This window comes from Manis pentadactyla, chromosome 10 (assembly GCF_030020395.1).
Source record: "Manis pentadactyla isolate mManPen7 chromosome 10, mManPen7.hap1, whole genome shotgun sequence".
Lineage (NCBI taxonomy): Eukaryota > Metazoa > Chordata > Mammalia > Pholidota > Manidae > Manis > Manis pentadactyla.
The window spans coordinates 31,566,342-31,583,931 of NC_080028.1; the positions used below are offsets into that span (position 1 = coordinate 31,566,342).

The 17,590-nt window shown below is 38.1% G+C and overlaps 1 protein-coding gene across 1 annotated transcript in view; it reads right to left on the reverse strand.

Annotated features, from left to right (window-relative positions):
• Positions 1-1,105: 1,105 nt before the first annotated feature.
• CCNT1 (cyclin T1) overlaps positions 1,106-17,590 on the reverse strand; it is a 30,641-nt gene continuing 14,156 nt past the window's right edge. Inside the window, exon 9 of the mRNA XM_036891808.2 lies at positions 1,106-6,945. Coding sequence (XP_036747703.2) covers positions 5,557-6,945 — 1,389 coding nt within the window. The 3' untranslated portion in view covers positions 1,106-5,556. The remainder of the gene's footprint in view (positions 6,946-17,590) is intronic.

A 17,590-nucleotide genomic window follows, 5' to 3' on the forward strand; every position in this document is an offset into this window, starting at 1 on the left:
AAGGAAATCCAAGTAAGTCATAGGAGGAGCTTCAAACTTACTAGAGAACGTTGAATGGTAAAGATCAAGCCAATCTTACTAGCTGTCAGAAGCATCAGGGAGCACAATGACGTAGGCATTGATCATAAATTGAAGCCTGGCTCTGTATCAGTTTAACAAACCCTTTAACTGGGGATCCAGTTGTACACAACCCTTACACTGATTTATACCTCATCTATTCCCAAGGATGACACAGTTGGTATTAACTCTTAACAAAGGCAAATCACTGAATTTCATTATTTTGTAGTATCGTCCATTTCCACATTCATTTACTGCTTTTCTTTCCCAAACTAAACTAGAATTCCTAAAATGTCAGCAACTTACACAAATTTCAAGAGAGGTACAGCAAAAATCTTAAATTATATTATTTTAGAAAATGGAAGGAATGAACAGAATTCATCTTTTTTCACAGGTATGTATCATTGTTAAATTAATCTTTTTTCCCTTTGGAGCTTTTTAACTGTAGCTACTACTAACTTTGTTATAGTTTTGGAGTATTTTAGCATAAAAATTCTTTTCCTTTCAATGTGTAATTTAAAAGATTTGCCTTGTGTGTATGGTTTTATATCCCAGAAAAAGGCTGAGTATTCACTATGAATTTTTCCAGGCACCACCAAGAATGCGATTTTCTTCTTCCAAACGTGCTGCTATATCTATACCAACATTTCAGATTTTTCAAAGAGCCAAGGATATAATTATGAATCATGTTAATGGTGCTTGTTAGATAAGCAGTATGTGTTGCTATCATCTACTAGGGCTGTATTTTGTGTATCCCAGTTACTCTTTCAGGAATCCATGTAACAATATAGAATGAGGGTTTTTCCCCCTCTGAAAAACCCATCACCTCTATACTGTCTATAGTATACACTATAAATACTATTTTTCCCATTATTCTCTATACTAATCAGGTTCACAGTGATAAAAATCTCAGGTCTTTCCAATCGACCCAATTTCCCCAGGTTCTTGTACAATAACAAGTACATACTGCTACCAAAACTAAAACAAAAATAATGATATCAATAAAACAACAGTTAAAGACTAATATGAAGACTCAGTACACAGATGATGTTTTATATCATTAACATTTATTGATGGGATGGATAAATACAGATTGAGAAACATACTTGACAGCGAGATTATCAAACTGATAGCCAGACTATAAAAGGTATACAGCATCCTTTTTTAAATTAAAAAAAAATTTTTTTGAAATTTTTACAAAGAGCCCTTACTGTAATGGTCACTTACATCCTACCACTCACTAAACAGCAGTAGAGATCCCAGGGGTAGCATCCAGAACTGAGATGCCCCAAGGAGGATAGAGTCAACAGCAGAATAAAATGCTGACAAAGAGCTCTTAAGAGCAATACAAAGAAAACAGGCAAAAATATTACCACAAAATTGTACCTGAGTGACATAGATTGGTAAGGTGTTTTACTGTTTTTTTCTTCTTCTTCTTTGCTCTTTGGTCTAATAAGAAAAGAGTTTTAGGTGTGTGGAGTAGGATGAGGGAAAAGTCAGTTTCGGTATTTAACCCAGCCAGCACTTATATCTTATAACCAATTCCACTGTGATCAACCACTAATCAGTTTGGTCCTCAGCTTTTGGCTGAAGAGTTTCTGATAACCTGATGGAGACATACTTCCTCTGGCTTCAATTAGCATGCTGTCAAGCATCCCTCTCCATGTTTAACATGGCAACAGAAAACCCAAGAGTCTTTCTCTCCTTTTCATTCAACCATGAATACAAACTCACATAAAAGAGAAGTAGACACAGACTTTTGGTAAACATTCAGTTTCTTTCCCTCCCTTTTCCAATGCCAAGTTCATATTAAAAATTTTAGAAACATTAAAATGGAAGGACCTCCCATTTAAAAAATAATTCTCTTTCCAGACCACTCCATCTGGTTGGATTACAATACCATACTTGTTTTAAACTCACATCTACAGAAGAATAAAAAGACAGAATAAAACCTGACAGTGTGATACAACATGAACGTTTCTTAAACCATCAGGAGCAAACACTCAGTTGGGTTGTTAACAAGCAGCAACACAAGAAATCTGGGGAGGTATCAAAGATACTGAAACTTTAGTGGAGCTGTGGAGGGCTTATTTCTCACCATGTGAAGGGTTGCATAGACTGCTTTAATTCTCCCAAACCCAAGACAATAATATTTGTATCCCAACTTCCAAGATGTTCTAGAATCTCCCTTTTCCTAGCATTTATTAGAAAATAATTCATCAGCAAATAATCCTTTTCAAAAATTAATCAGTTCCAAGTCCCACTGTTCCTGTGTTTCTGTGGAAAACACAGTATGTTGAAAACCCAACCATACCAGGATAAGACTCCTCTAATTGCCTTTGTCCAGATGCAAAGTATGAAGGGTATGCATTTTCAATACAGGGAATTAGGCAGCAGAGGTTTAAGGACATTCAGCACTGATGTTACCATGATTTATTTCTATATCCTAATCCAGTGCTGCTTCCAACTGGAGATTTAAATTTTCTCTATCAACACTGGTGAAGCCAGTAACACAGAACTATGAAAAATGATATATTAAATCAAACACTAAAATCACTTTTTAAAAGAGGAAGCTGGGGGTCTCAGATATGGAAACACACTAGACTAATTCCTAAGCACTTTCTAAACCCAAAAAGCATAACTGATACTTCAGAAGACCAATATAGCTTTTAGATTAATGCTTCACTGGAGTTCGGCTAACAGAAACACAGACATCTGACTAAAAGCCCCAAGGACAATCCACAGGTATTTTTTTTACCAACATGAGGGGCAAGCAAAGTTTTAGGAACACGATTTACAGAACCTGAGGCTCCAGACAGACCTGTTTACCACATGTATCCTTGATAGTCTAGGTTTAAAAGTCGGGGGGGAAAAAAGCCATTTACTAGACTAACTTTGGCTGTACAAATCCCCATTTCTCACCCTCTGAAGGTGTGAGGGTAGAGAAGACACAAAGTTTAGAAACCACACAACCCTTTGAAGCCTAAGTTTATGGAATTTGGACTTAACAGCCATGCTACCTAACAGGCACATCTACTAGCCCAAAGACAATGCAGCAACTTCAGAGAGAGCCCAGACATGCATAAGTCTAAAAGCAGATACTGCAGGTAACTTAAAACAGTATCAGGAGGCCTTAATATAGTAAGTCCCTAAGTTGATCTGTATCAGCAATGATGTACTAGTGCAAAGGCCAGACTGTGCAGCATAATGCAGCTCTTCGGCTTTAATAAACACTTTTTTCTAGTTTACTCTTGACAAAGTTCTAAGCAACCAACTCCATGCCATGGAGAACTGCTATGAGGCCAACTGGCTATGTATGTGAGAGTGCATATCATTAGAAATAATATGACATTTGGCGAGAAAAACTGAAAGCTGGAAAAGACATTTTCATCATCAAATCAGTGATCATCAATTCCACAAAGATACAGATGCAAACTAAACCTTTTGAGAAGTTCAGGAAGAAAAGGAGACTCCAACAAACAAAATCTAGACAATTAGAAAGCCTAAATTTAGTAAACACATCTACCAATTACCGAGAACAACACAGAAAATATCAAGGAGAAAAATGCCATCTATAGAAATGAAGTGACATTCCAAGTCCAGAATATTACAATTTATAGGGCAGCAAAGAGCTTATTTACATAGCAATGGCAAGTACTCCGGACAGTTCAAATAAGCAGAGACACAGGATGCTAATTCACCTTAAGGTTTACTGTACAAATTCCTTCTCATATTAGGCTAATGCACCATCAATTCCAGCTGCCTCAGTTTTTCCCCAACCTCTTCCTGGCAAGTAGCAGCACAACTCCTATCTTCCTATGACTGCCAATCAAAAAAAATTCATCTTCTCTATAAAGAATATTTGGTGTGAAGGAAGGTGCATTAAAAACTAGAAGACAAATTCAATTTCCATCATCTTTTCCACACCAAAAAATGCCATGAAGACCAAGAATATTACTCCAAATGATCTGTGGCTTGATGGCATTTTTAGTTAAAGACAACTTAGCTTAGAATTTTCTAGCCTCTTGGAAGATTTCCTTCCTCAACAAAATGTTCACTCCCAAAATTTGAGATAATCAAGCATCCCTAAGAATAGGACTCCTGATTGATATTTTTTAAAGGCTCTTAGATATCTCCTGAAAATCCTGTGCCTAGAAGCTAAAGCTCCCAAAGGTGGACAATCTGAACATTAACAGTATCTGTGGGCTCAGCCTGCTTACCCTCATGACACCAGTACTGTTAAATTCACTAGCTCCAATCTCTGAAGTTGTATGAGCCGCAAAAATTGAGGCTGCAGGTGTTTCCCTTCATATACACAAATAAAAAACAAGTCTTGCATTATAATGTAATTTAAAATAAAATATCCTAAGGATTCCCAATCATAATTCTGTTGTTTTCAGTATCTTCTAGCTGCATGGCTTCTCCCAGAACAATTCTCATATATAGTCTGGGCTTTCACAGAGGCTGCTCTTAAACATTTTCCCAAAGCCAGACTTGAAAAAGACACACCCAATTCTGTAGGACAGAAGCTGGCCTTGCTCTCCAATCCTCCTTCCTCATCCCCATCTTTGAAAAAGGGTAAAGGTTAAAAAAGAAGTTTTTATAATGGCATCCAGAGTCAGGCATTGGCTGCACTTGCCCCAACTGTAATTTAGAAGGCTACCACTCGACTACAACATAAAGACCAGGGAAAATACATGTTAAATACATGCCTCTTCCTTCCTTTATGTTCTAAAGGCCACACCATGTTCTCTCTAGTAGAATGTTGGGAAGTGAGAATGGTGAGGGACAGGGTGGGAACATGGTTTTACACACACTTAAAAACACACATACCCACACTCACATACATACTTAAAGGTCTCAACACTTCAAGTGGCTGGAGCCTATCTCAGAACTCATGGCCAAAAGTCAAACACCCCATTCCCCTTGCACATCCCCCCAACCCTTGAATCCCACCCCAAGAAGTCACTGCTATGTATCTTATACACACAGTAATATCCTTATTCCCTCCCCAATTATATATAAAAACTAAACAGATAACTTACTTTAAATTATTTTTTTAAGTCTCTTATAAGATTTTGATGTTTAAACACTTCCTCTCTTCTGATATATTAAACACCAAAAGGATCCACAAGTGTTTGATAAACAAACTTTCCATATTTCAGTCCTGGCAAGAAGAGGGAAGATACTAACTCTAATCAACCTAATTAGGAGGTGGAGAGGCCAAGAATGAAGTATTCTTAATCCTTCACAGCTTCAACACATTCTTACCTCTCTAATACCAGTAAAAACTATAATAAAATAGTTAAATTTCTGAGGCAGTAGATATAATAACCAAGCCCCTTTACCACCCTCCCCCCTACATCTCAGTATTTATTTCCTAGTCCAAGAAGGGTTATGTATTTCATAAGGGAAGTAATTTTCTTAGTCCAGAATCAGTAGTTAAAAAAAAAAAAAAAGTGTTTTCACATAAGTCTTTTCCTCTTCTTTTTCTTTTTTTTACTTAGGAAGGGGTGGAAGTGGTGGAGGAGGTTCTGATGGTAGAGGTGGTAGCCGGGGTTTGTCTGTATTACCAGATCTGGAGGACATTCCACCAGCCCGTGGATTCAGATATTCTCCATAGGAATGAACAAATTCAAATGCAGGGGGTGGAGTGGGCTGAACACCCTGAGCACTGAGAAGGGAGTGAAGCATATTCACAGTATCTTGATAGTCTATTGTCTGGGCTGCATTGTGACCATTGGCCCCGGTGCGCCCTTTATCCAGTTTCATATAAGGAACTCGAGTTTTACAGCTGGGCTGTGAAAAAGAAAGGCCACTCATGTCTGAGCTATGCCCAGGCAACTGGGCCACTGTAGGAAGAGGAGGGAAGAAATTTATGGAAGAGGATTTAGTACTCTTGGCAATCTTGGCTGGATGATCAAACACTGCCCCTCCAGTCTCTTCAGGGGGGCCCCTTTTACGAGTAGAACTGTTAGAGAAAGAACTAGACCAGCTATAGGTTTTGTGTGCTAAGGTGCTTGTCTGGCTACTATGTTTTGGATCACCTGGACGTTTGTTCCCATTACCAATAGGAAGCTGTTGGTGAGAGTGATTGTTTGGGTGGTGATTGTGATGATGATGATGATTAGATGGATGAGTCTTGAGCTTTTCTTTGTGCTCTTGGCTCTTTGTGACACTGTCATCTATAGCACTGAGCTTGTCAGCTGCAGCATGGACTTTAATGCGCATTTTTATCTCCTCTGGTTTTGAAGAGGCAGCTTTATCTCCAACTGCCACTGGGATTCTCATTTTGAGAGCTGCTTTGTCAGCCTTTTCCAGAAAAGGCCGCTCAGGGTTTTCTGAGCCCTCTATGGGCATTTTCAGAATGACTGAAGAATGGCTATCATGGTGAGACAGGAGATTCTGGGCAGCATATGCATACTGTGATTTCACATTGGCTTCCATGTTCTCCAATTGCCTCTTCTGGGCAGCCAACTCTTCTGCATGCTTTGCGCGGTATTCTTTCAGTGACACTTTAGCTGACGGCACACTCTTACTATTCTGCTTCTGGGGAATAAATGCATTTGAACTGTCCTGTTGCAAGGAATGATCAACAAGTGCTAAATTCTCACTAGTCTGATGAGCAGGTTCTAGTTTAAAAGGAGGTTGGGAAGGCAGCCAGCACTCAGTTGGCAACACTTCCACATTGCTTAAGTTGCTGGATGACTCTTCAGTAGCAGGAAGGGAAGGCACTGAACTTGTAGTAGAAGTACTTGACATGCTCATTAAACCTGCAATAGTTGTATCTGAAGAGCTCTGAGAAATCATGTTGAGGATTGTCTGCTCCGAAGTGTTTTCATCTGCTCCTCGGTCATCTGCTTTTGTTTTCTGGGCAGCCTGGCAGGCCTAGAATGAAGCAAATGACATCTGTTCACTCCAGGTAATTTATTAAATGGAAAAAACACTGAAATGAGGAGACTGCTGGCTGTGACCCTGGAATTTTTAGATAGTCTGTAAGTAGGCGTCTACTCTAACATGAGATTGATAATTACAGTCATCAGAAGAAGTAATATTTTACTCTTTAATCAAGAATCACAAACAAGATCTCAGAGAGATCTTCATTCCCTTGTTCACTGCAGCATTATTCACAACAGCAAAGATACAGATGCAACCCAAGTATCCACTGACAGATGAAAAGATAAAGAAAATGTATATACATCCAATGCAAAATTATTTAGCCTTTAACAGGGAGGAAGAGGATTCTGGGAAGTAGTAGGAAGCAATGGAGTAGGAAGCACATGGAATCCTCTCCCCACCTAAACAACTTCACTGACAGAATCTCTCTGAAGTAACTATTCTGAAACTCTGGAGTCTAGTTGAAGGCCTGACACTTCCAGGGTAAGCTCTGGGCAGTAAATCAGGGTTAATTTCTGTCAATTTCACCTCAATAGTAACTACCCATCTCCTACCCCCAGTCATGTAGCAAGCAACTGTAAACCTGTTCCTAGAATGGTTTACATGTACCTTAGGGCAGCCAGGGCCAACAAAAAAGACTCTATCCACCAAATACCAGGGCTCTGTGCTCTGATCCCTGATTGTTGCTTCTGACTACAGAGGTAGAGACAAAGAGGCAGGCATCCACTATTGCCCCATCTCTGCCTGTGGATGTAAGCCCCACCCCTTCTGGCTGAACTGACTTCCAGAGTTTAAAAGCCAGCATGCTTTCTTCCCCCACTTCTTTTCTTTGCTTCTTCCCCTTTTAAGAGCCAGACATTAAAGAGTAGGACATTCAAAAGCAACTGCATAAACAGGAAAAACTAGGAAGTGACCACCCATATGCTGGGAAAGACTCAGAAAAGACCTTAAGCTTATACCTCAGGCTGTCCTCAGGATAGAGACAGACTACAACAATCAAGTGCTTCCCCCCAAATAACCAAAAACACTAACAAAAACAGCAAACCCTGGGGAAGGGAGAAATTCTGATTTCTAGAGTTACTATATTTATAAATACCCAGTGTTCAATAAAAAAAATCCAAGGCATATAAAGAACAGGGAAGTACGGCCCATTCAAAGGTAAAATAAATACTGAAACTAACCCTGAAACAGACCTGATGGCAGATGTACTACACAAAAACTTCAACATAACTTCCTTAAAGATACTCAAAAAACTAAAGGAAGATGTGAAGAAAGTCAAGAAAACGATCTATGAACAAAATGGAAATATCAATGAGGATGCAGAAAACCTAAAAAGAAGCCAAAAAGAATTTCTGGAGCTGAAAAGTACAGTAACTAAAATGAAAAAATTTACTGGAGATATTCAAAGGCAGATTTCAGCAGGCAGAAGGAAGCATCAGCCAACCTGAAGATAGGACAATGGAAAGTATCAAGTCTCAGGAACGGAACGAAAGAAGCTGAAGCAAATAAACAGAGTCTAAGGGACCAATGGGACATGGTCAAATGGACCAGCGCATGCACCACAGGGGTTCCAGAAGGAGGAGCAAGCAAGAGAGAAAGAGAGAGAGAGAGAGAGAGAATATACAAAAAAATAATGGCTCAAGAATTCCCAAATTTGATGAAAGATACAAACATAAACATTCAAGAAACTCAACGAACTCCAAGTAAGATAAACTCAGACACACACCAAGAAACATAATCAAACTTTCAAAAGCCAAAGAGAGAATCTTGAAATCAGCAAGAGAGAAGTGAATCCTCATGTACAAGGTATCCTCAATAAAATCATGAGATTTCTCATCAGAAACTTAGGAGGTCAGAAGATAGTGGACCAAATATTCCAAGTGCTAAATGAAAAATACTGTCAAACCGGTATTAACACTGTCAACTAGAATCCTATATCTAACAAAAATGTCCACCAAAAATGAGGAAGAAATTAAGACATTTCCAGATAAAAGCTGAGAGTTCATGACCACTAGACCAGCCCTAGTAGAATGCTAAGGGGTCCTGTGAAATGAAAGGAGATTTGCCGGTAATTTGAAGCTACATGGAGAAATAAAGATCTCAATAAAGGTAAAAAAAGTAGTAGCTTAAAAAGCTACTACTACTATAACAATGGTTTGTAACTGTACTTTTTGTTTTTTACATGACTTAAAAGAGTAATACATTTTAAGGAAAAAAACAAAAGCTAGTATTACTATAGCTTTCGTTTGTAAATCAAATCCTATTTTCTATATAACTTAAAACCTTAATGTATTTAAAAGGATTATTAGTTTATGTTTTGGGGCACATATTATGTAAAGATATAATTTTGTGACAGCAACAACCAAAAGGGGTAAGGACACAACTATAAAGGAATGAAGTTTTATAAGTTATTGAAATTAAACTGATATAAATTCAAATTATTATAACTTTTGGATGTTAAATGTAATCTCTGTGGTGTTACAAAGAAATAGCTGTAGAATATACACAAAAGGAAATAAGAGAATAATTTTAAATTTTCACTTAAAAAATTAGCTAAACACAAAAGAAGACAGTCATGCAGGAAATGAAGGACAAAAAACTGTAAAATATTTAGAAAACAAATAGCATTTTGACAGAAGTACTTCCTTATCTATAATTACTTTAACTGTAAAAGGATTAAACTCTCCAATGAAGACAGAGATTGTCAGAATGGATAAAAACATTACATGCCCTCTACAAGCAACTGAGGTCCTAAGACTCAGAGGTCAAAAGTGAAAGGGAAGAAAAACATGCACCATGCAAACAGTAACCAAAAGAGAGCAAGGGAGGCTGTACTGATTATCAGACAAAATATACATTAAACCAGAAGCTTTCAAGAAACAAAGAACAGCATTACATATTAATAAAAGGCTCAAAAGAGCAATAAGATACAATTATAAATAAACACTTACACACCTAATAACAAACCATCAAAATATGGGAAGCAAAAACTAACAGAGTTGAAGGGAGAAACAGAAAGTTTTACAAGAATAGCTGGACTCTTCAATATCCCACTCAAAACAATGGATAAAACAACCAGACAGAAGATAAGGAAAGAGAGGACCTAAAAAATAAACCAACTAGATCTAACAGACATACACAGAACACTGTACCCAGCAACTTCAAGTTCACAGGGAACATTTTCATGTTATACAACAGACCACATGGATAGACCCGTTAAGTAAGCCACAAACTAAGACTCAATAAATATTTGAAAGACAAACATCATACAAATTATCTTTTCTGACCACAATGGGAAATAGTTAGAAATCAGTAACAACAGAAAAATACACAAAATTGTAGAAATTAAACACAATTTTCAACAGCCAATGGATCAAAGAAAAAATTAAAAAGACAATTAGAAAATACCTAGGAATAAATGGAAACAAAAACCCAACATATCAAAACCCATGGGACACAGTGAAAATGGTGCTAAGCAAGAAACTTAGAGCTATAAACGTTTTCATCAAAAAACAAGATCTCAAATTAACTAACTTTAGAACTTAAGGAACTGGAAAAAGAAAAACAAAAACCCAAAGCAATCAGAAGGAAGGAAATAATAAAGACTGCAGCAGCGATAAACAAAATAGAAAATTGAATAGAGAAAAACAATGAAACCAAAAGTCAGTTCTCTGAAAAGATCAGTAAAATAAACCTTTGGCTAGATGGACTTAAGAAAAAAAGACAGAAGACTCAAACTAGGGAAATCAGATACAAAAAATGGGAGACACTGCTACCAAGTCTACTGTAACAAAGAATTTTAGGAATACTAATTATACACCAACAAATTGGATAATCTAGATGAAATGGATAAATTCCTAGAAACATAAAAGCTACCAAGACAAAATCATGAAGAAATACAAAATCTGAATAGACCTGTAACTAGTAAGGCAATTTCAATCAGTAACAAAAAATCTCCAACAAGGAAAACACCTGGTTCTGACAGCTTCACTGGTGAATACTATACTGTCAAACATTTAAAGAATATACCAATCCTTTTCAAACTCCCAAAAATTTAAAGAGGAGGGAACACTTCTCAACTCATTCTGAGGCCAGTATTACCCTGATACCAATGCCACACAAAAATACTACAAGAAAACTGGCCAATATCCCTTATGACTATTGATGCAAAATTTCTCAATAAAGTAGTACCAAACTGAATTCAGTAGCATTTTAAATGTATTACATACCATGAACAAGTGGGATTTATTTCTGGAATGCAAGGATGACTCAACATATGAAAATTGATCCATGTAATATGCCAGATAAACACAACAAAAGAAAAAACCACATGATCTTCTCAACTGATGCAGGAAAAGCATTTGACAAAATTCAACAGCCTTTCATGATGAAAACTCAACAAAGAAAGAAGGAAATACCTCAACATAATAAAAGCCATATCATGAAAAACCAAGAGCAAACTTCATACTCCATTGTGAAAGACCTGAAAGCTTTTCCTCTAAGATTTAGAATGAGGCAAGGTTGCCGACTTTCAACACAGTACTGGAAATCAAATCAAGTAGACAAGAAAAAGAAATAAAAGGTATCTGAATTGAAGGGATTAAAGATGGCGGTATGAGAGGAGAGACAGAGCCTTCCTCCTAAAACCGTATACAATTAGAAAATACAGTTGGTGCAACTAATCTGAGAGAGCAACAGGAAAGAGGACGGCACCAGACTGCACACACCTGGAGAAAAGAGCAGACCTCACGGAACAGCGTAACGTATCAGTGCCGTGGCCCAGTGGGACCCAAGCCCTTACCCCACCCCAGCTCACTGGCAGGAGTAAGAGAAATGGAAGAGAGAGGGAGTGGAAGGCCTGGGACTGCTGAATACCTAGCTCTGGAGATCTGCTCTGGGAGCACAAACCTACGTTTCATGGTGCTTTCATGATACTCGGGTGATTATGGGGTTGGAAAGCTAATACAGGCAGAATTCCTGGAGAGACTGGGATTCCAGCCGCTTGTGGAAAGCAGGGACCCATATCCGGCTGCTCTGGGACAAAAGCTTATACCTGTGTGCTCGGCCCACTGGTTCAGGCAGTGGAGACAGGCATAGCCGCAGGAAAGCAGGAAACAGCTCTTTCCTCCCCCCAGGCACCAGTACCGCTCCCCTGCGACCCCCAATGTTGCTTCAGGGGCTGAGCAGCTCCAGAGTAGAGCTACTGGACACGAGAGGGCACCATATACAACTATGAAACGCCAAAGAAACCTGGTCCAGAGTAAAATTAATACAACTCCAGAGAAAGATTTAAATGACATGGACCTCGTGACTCTCCCTGAAAGGGAGTTCAAAATAAAAATCATCAACATTCTAATGGAGGTATGGAAAGACACCCAAGAACTCAGGAATGAATTCAGGTCTGAGATCCAATCATTGAAGAGCACGATGGAGGGTATTAAAAGCAGGTTGAATACGGTGGAGACGATAAATGAAATAGAAACTAGAGAAGAAGAATACAAAGAAGCTGAGGCACAGAGAGAAAAAAGGATCTCTAAGAATGAAAGAATATTGAGAGAACTGTGTGACCAATCCAAACAGAACAATATTCGCTTTATAGGGGTACCAGAAGAAGAAGAGAGACAGAAAGGGATAGAAAGTGTCTTAGAGGAGGTAGTTGCTGAAAACTTGCCCAATCTGGGGAAGGAGATAGTCTCTCAGGCCATGGAGGTGCACAGATCTCCCAATGCAAGGAACCCAAGGAAGACAACACCAAGACATATAATAATAAAACTGGCAAAGATCAAGATTAAGGACAGACTATTAAAAGCAGCCAGAGAGAGAAATAAGATCACATACAAAGAAAAGCCCATCAAGCTAACATCAGACTTCTCAGCAGAAACCTTACAGGCCAGAGGGAGTGGCATGATGTATTTAATGCAATGAAGCAGAAGGGCCTGGAACCAAGGTTACTTTATCCAGCAAGATTATCATTTAAATTTGAAGGAGGGATTAAACAATTTCGAGAGAAGCAAAAGCTGAGAGAATTTACCTCCCACAAACCATCTCTATAGTCTATTTTGGAGGGACTGCTATAGATAGAAGTGTTCCTAAGGTTTAATACCTGTCACCAGAGGAAATAAAACCACAGTAAAGAAAGTAGAACAGCTAATTATTAAACAAATGCAAAATTAAAATAACTATCCCCAAAGTCGATCAAGGGATAGACAAAGAATACAGAATATGATATCTAATATATAAAGAATGGAGGAGGAAGAAAAAGGAGGAGAAAAAAAAAAGAATCTTTAGATTGTATTTGTAACAGCATATTAAGTGAGTTAAGTTAGACTCTTAGGTAGTAAGGAAATTAACCTTGAACCTTTGGTAACCACGAATCTAAAGCCTACAAGGGCAATAAGTACATATCTTTCAATAATCACCCTAAATGTAAATGGACTGAATGCACCAATCAAAAAGACACAGAGTAAAAGAATGGATAAAAAAGCAAGACGCATCTATATGGTGCTTACAAGAGATGCACCTCAAACCCAAAGACATGCACAGACTAAAAGTCAAGGGATGGAAAAAGATATTTCATGCAAACAACAGGCAGAAAAAAGCAGATCTTGCAGTGCTAGTACCAGACAAAATAGACTTCAAAACAAAGAAAGTAACAAGAGATAAAGAAGGACATTACATAATGGTAAAGGGGTCAGTCCAACAAGAGGATATAACCATTATAAATATATATGCACCCAATACAGGAGCACCAACATATGTGAAACAAATTTTAACAGAATTAGAGGAGGAAATAGAATGCAATGCATTCATTTTAGGAGACTCCAAGCACCACTCACTACAAAGGACAGATCCACCAGAAAGAAAATAAGTAAGGACACAGAGGCACTGAACAACACACTACAACAGATGGACCTAATAGACATCTACAGAACTCTACACCCAAAAGCAGCAGGATACACATTCTTCCCAAGTGCACATGGAACATTTCCCAGAATAGACCACATACTAGGCCACAAAAAGAGCCTCAATAAATTCAAAAAGACTGAAATTCTACCAACCAACTTCTCGGACCACAAAGGCATAAAACTAGAAATAAATTGTACAAAGAAAGCAAAAAGGCTCACAAACACATGGAGGCTTAACAACATTCTCCTAAATAATCAATGGATCAATGACCAAATTAAAATAGAGATTAAGCAATATATGGAGATAAATGCCAACAACAACACAAAGCCCCAACTTCTGTGGGATGCAGCAAAAGCAGTTCTAAGAGGAAAGTATATAGCAATCCAGGCATATTTAAAGAAGGAAGAACACTCCCAAATCAATAGTCTAACATCACAATTATCGAAACTGGAAAAAGAAGAACAAATGAAGCCTAAGGTCAGGAGAAGGAGGGACATAATAAAGATCAGAGAAGAAATAAACAAAATTGAGAAGAATAAAACAATAGGAAAAAATCAATGAAACCAAGAGCTGGTTCTTTGAGAAAATAAACAAAATAGATAAGCCCCTAGCCAGACTTATTAAGAGAAAAAGAGAATCTACACACATCAACAGAATCAGAAATGAGAAAGGAAAAATCACGATGGACCCCACAGAAATACAAAGAATTATTAGAGACTACTATGAAAACCTATATGCTAACAAGCTGTAAAACCTAGAAGAAACGGACAACTTCCTAGAAAAATACAACCTTCCAAGACTGACCAAGGAAGAAACACAAAATATAAACAGACCAATTACGAGCAACAAAATGGAAGTGGTAATCAAAAAACTAACCAAGAGAAAAACTCCCAGGCCAGATGGATTTACCTTGGAACTTTTTCAGACATACAGAGAAGACATAATATCCATTCTCCTTAAAGTTTTCCAAAAAATAGAAGAGGAGGGAATACTCCCAAACTCATTCTATGAAGCCAGCATCACCCTAATACCAAAAGCAGGCAAAGACCCCACCAAAAAAGAAATTTACAGGCTGATATCCCTGAGGAACATAGATGCAAAATTACTCAACAAAATATTAGCAAACCAAATTCAAAAATACATCAAAAGGATCATACACCATGACCAAGTGGGATTCATCTCAGGGATTCAAGGATGGTACAACATTCAAAAATCCATCAACATCATCCACATCAACAAAAAGGACAAAAACCACATGATCATCTCCATAGATGCTAAAAAAGCATTTGACAAAATTCAACATATATTCATGATAAAAACACTCAACAAATGGGTATAGAGGGCAAGTACCTCAACATAATAAAGGCCATATATGATAAACCCACAGCCAATGCCATACTGAACAGCGAGAAGCTGAAAGCTTTTCCTCTAAGATCGGGAACAAGACAGGGATGCCCACTCTCCCCACTGTTATTCAACATAGTACTGGAGGTCCTAGCCACGGCAATTAGACAAAACAAAGAAATACAAGGAATCCAGATTGGTAAAGAAGAAGTCAAACTGTCACTATTTGCAGATGACATGATATTGTACATAAAAAAACCCTAAAGACTCCACTCCAAAACTACTAGAACTGACATCAGAATTCAGCAAAGTTGCAGGATAGAAAATTAATACACAGAAATCTGTGGCTCTCCTATACACTAACAACGAACCAACAGAAAGAGAAATCAGGAAAACAATTCCATTCACAATTGCAACTAAAAGAATAAGATACCTAGGAATTAACCTAACCAAGGAAGTCAAAGACCTATAGCCTGAGAACTACAAGACACTCTTAAGAGAAATTAAAGAGGTCACTAACAAATGGAAACTCATCCCATGCTCTTGGCTAGGAAGAATTAATATTGTCAAAATGGCCATCCTGCCCAAAGCAATCCACAGATTCAATGCAATCCCTATCAAATTACCAACAGCATTCTTCAACGAACTGGAATAGTTCAAAAATTCAAATGGAAACACCAAAGACCCCGAATAGCCAAAACAATCCTGAGAAGGAAGAATAAAGTGGGGGGGGATCTCGCTTCCCAACTTTAAGCTCTACTACACAGCCACAGTAATCAAGACAATTCGGTACTGGCACAAGAACAGACCCACAGACCAGTGGAACAGAATAGAGAGTCCAGATATTAACCAAAACATATACGGTCAATTAATATATGATAAAGGAGCCATGGACATACAATGGGGAAATGACAGCCTCTTCAACAGCTGGTGTTGGCACAACTGGACAGCTACATGTAAGAGAATGAAACTGGATCATTTTTGAACCCATACACAAAAGTAAATTCTAAATGGATCAAAGACCTGAATGTAAGTTATGAAACTATAAAACTCTTAGAAAAACACATAGGCAAAAATCTCTTGGACATAAACATGAGTGACTTCTTCATGAACATATCTCCCTGGGCAAGGGAAACAAAAGCAAAAATGAACAAGTGGGACTCTTATCAAGCTGAAAAGCTTCTGTACAGCAAAGGAGACATCAATAGAACAAAAAGGCATCCTACAGTATAGGAGAATATATTCATAAATGACAGATCCAATAAAGAGTTGACATCCAAAATATATAAAGAGCTCACGCACCTCAACAAACAAAAAGCAAACAATCCAATTAAAAAATGGGCAGAGGAGCTGAACAGACAGTTCTCCAAAGAAGAAATTCAGATGGCAAACAGACACATGAAAAGATGCTCCACATTCCTAGTCATCAGAGAAATGCAAATTAAAACCACAATGAGATATCACCTCACACCAGTAAGGATCGCTACCATCCAAAAGACAAACAACAACAAATGTTGGCGAGGTTGTGGAGAAAGGGGAACCCTTCTACACTGCTGGTGGGAATGTAAATTAGTTCAACCATTGTGGAAAGCAGTATGGAAATTCCTCATAAAGCTCAAAATAGAAATACCATTTGACCCAGCAATTCCACTCCTAGGAATTTACCCTAAGAATGCAGCAGCCCAGTTTGAAAAAGACATATGCACCCCTATGTTTATCGCAGCACTATTTACAATAGCCAAGAAATGGAAGCAACCTAAGTGTCCACCAGTAGATGAATGGATAAAGAAGATGTGGTACATATACACAATGGAATATGATTCAGTCATAAGAAGAAAACAAATCCTACCATTTGCAACAACATGGATGGAGCTAGAGGGTATTATGCTCAGTGAAATAAGCCAGATGGAGAAAGACAAGTACCAAATGATTTCACTCATATGTGGAGTATAAGAAGAAAGAAAAACTGAAGGAACAAAACAGCAGCAGAATCACAGAACCCAAGAATGGACTAACAGTTACCAAAGGGAAAGGGACTGGGGAGGATGGGTGGGAAGGGAGGGATAAGGAGAGCGGGGGAAGAAAAGGGCCATTAAGATTGGCATGTATAATGTGGGGGGAGGCACAGGGAGGGCTGTGCAAAACACAGAGAAGACAAGTAGTGAGTCTACAGCATCTTACTATGCTGATGGACAGTGACTGTAATGGGGTTTGTCAGTGGGACTTGGTGAAGGGGGGAGTCTAGTAAACATAATGTTCGTCATGTAACTGTAGATTAATGATACCAAAATAAAAAATAAAAAGATATAAAAGAATAAAGTAATTAGGAATTAACCAAGGAGGTGAAAAACGTGCACCATGAAAACTGCAAAACACTGCTAAAAGA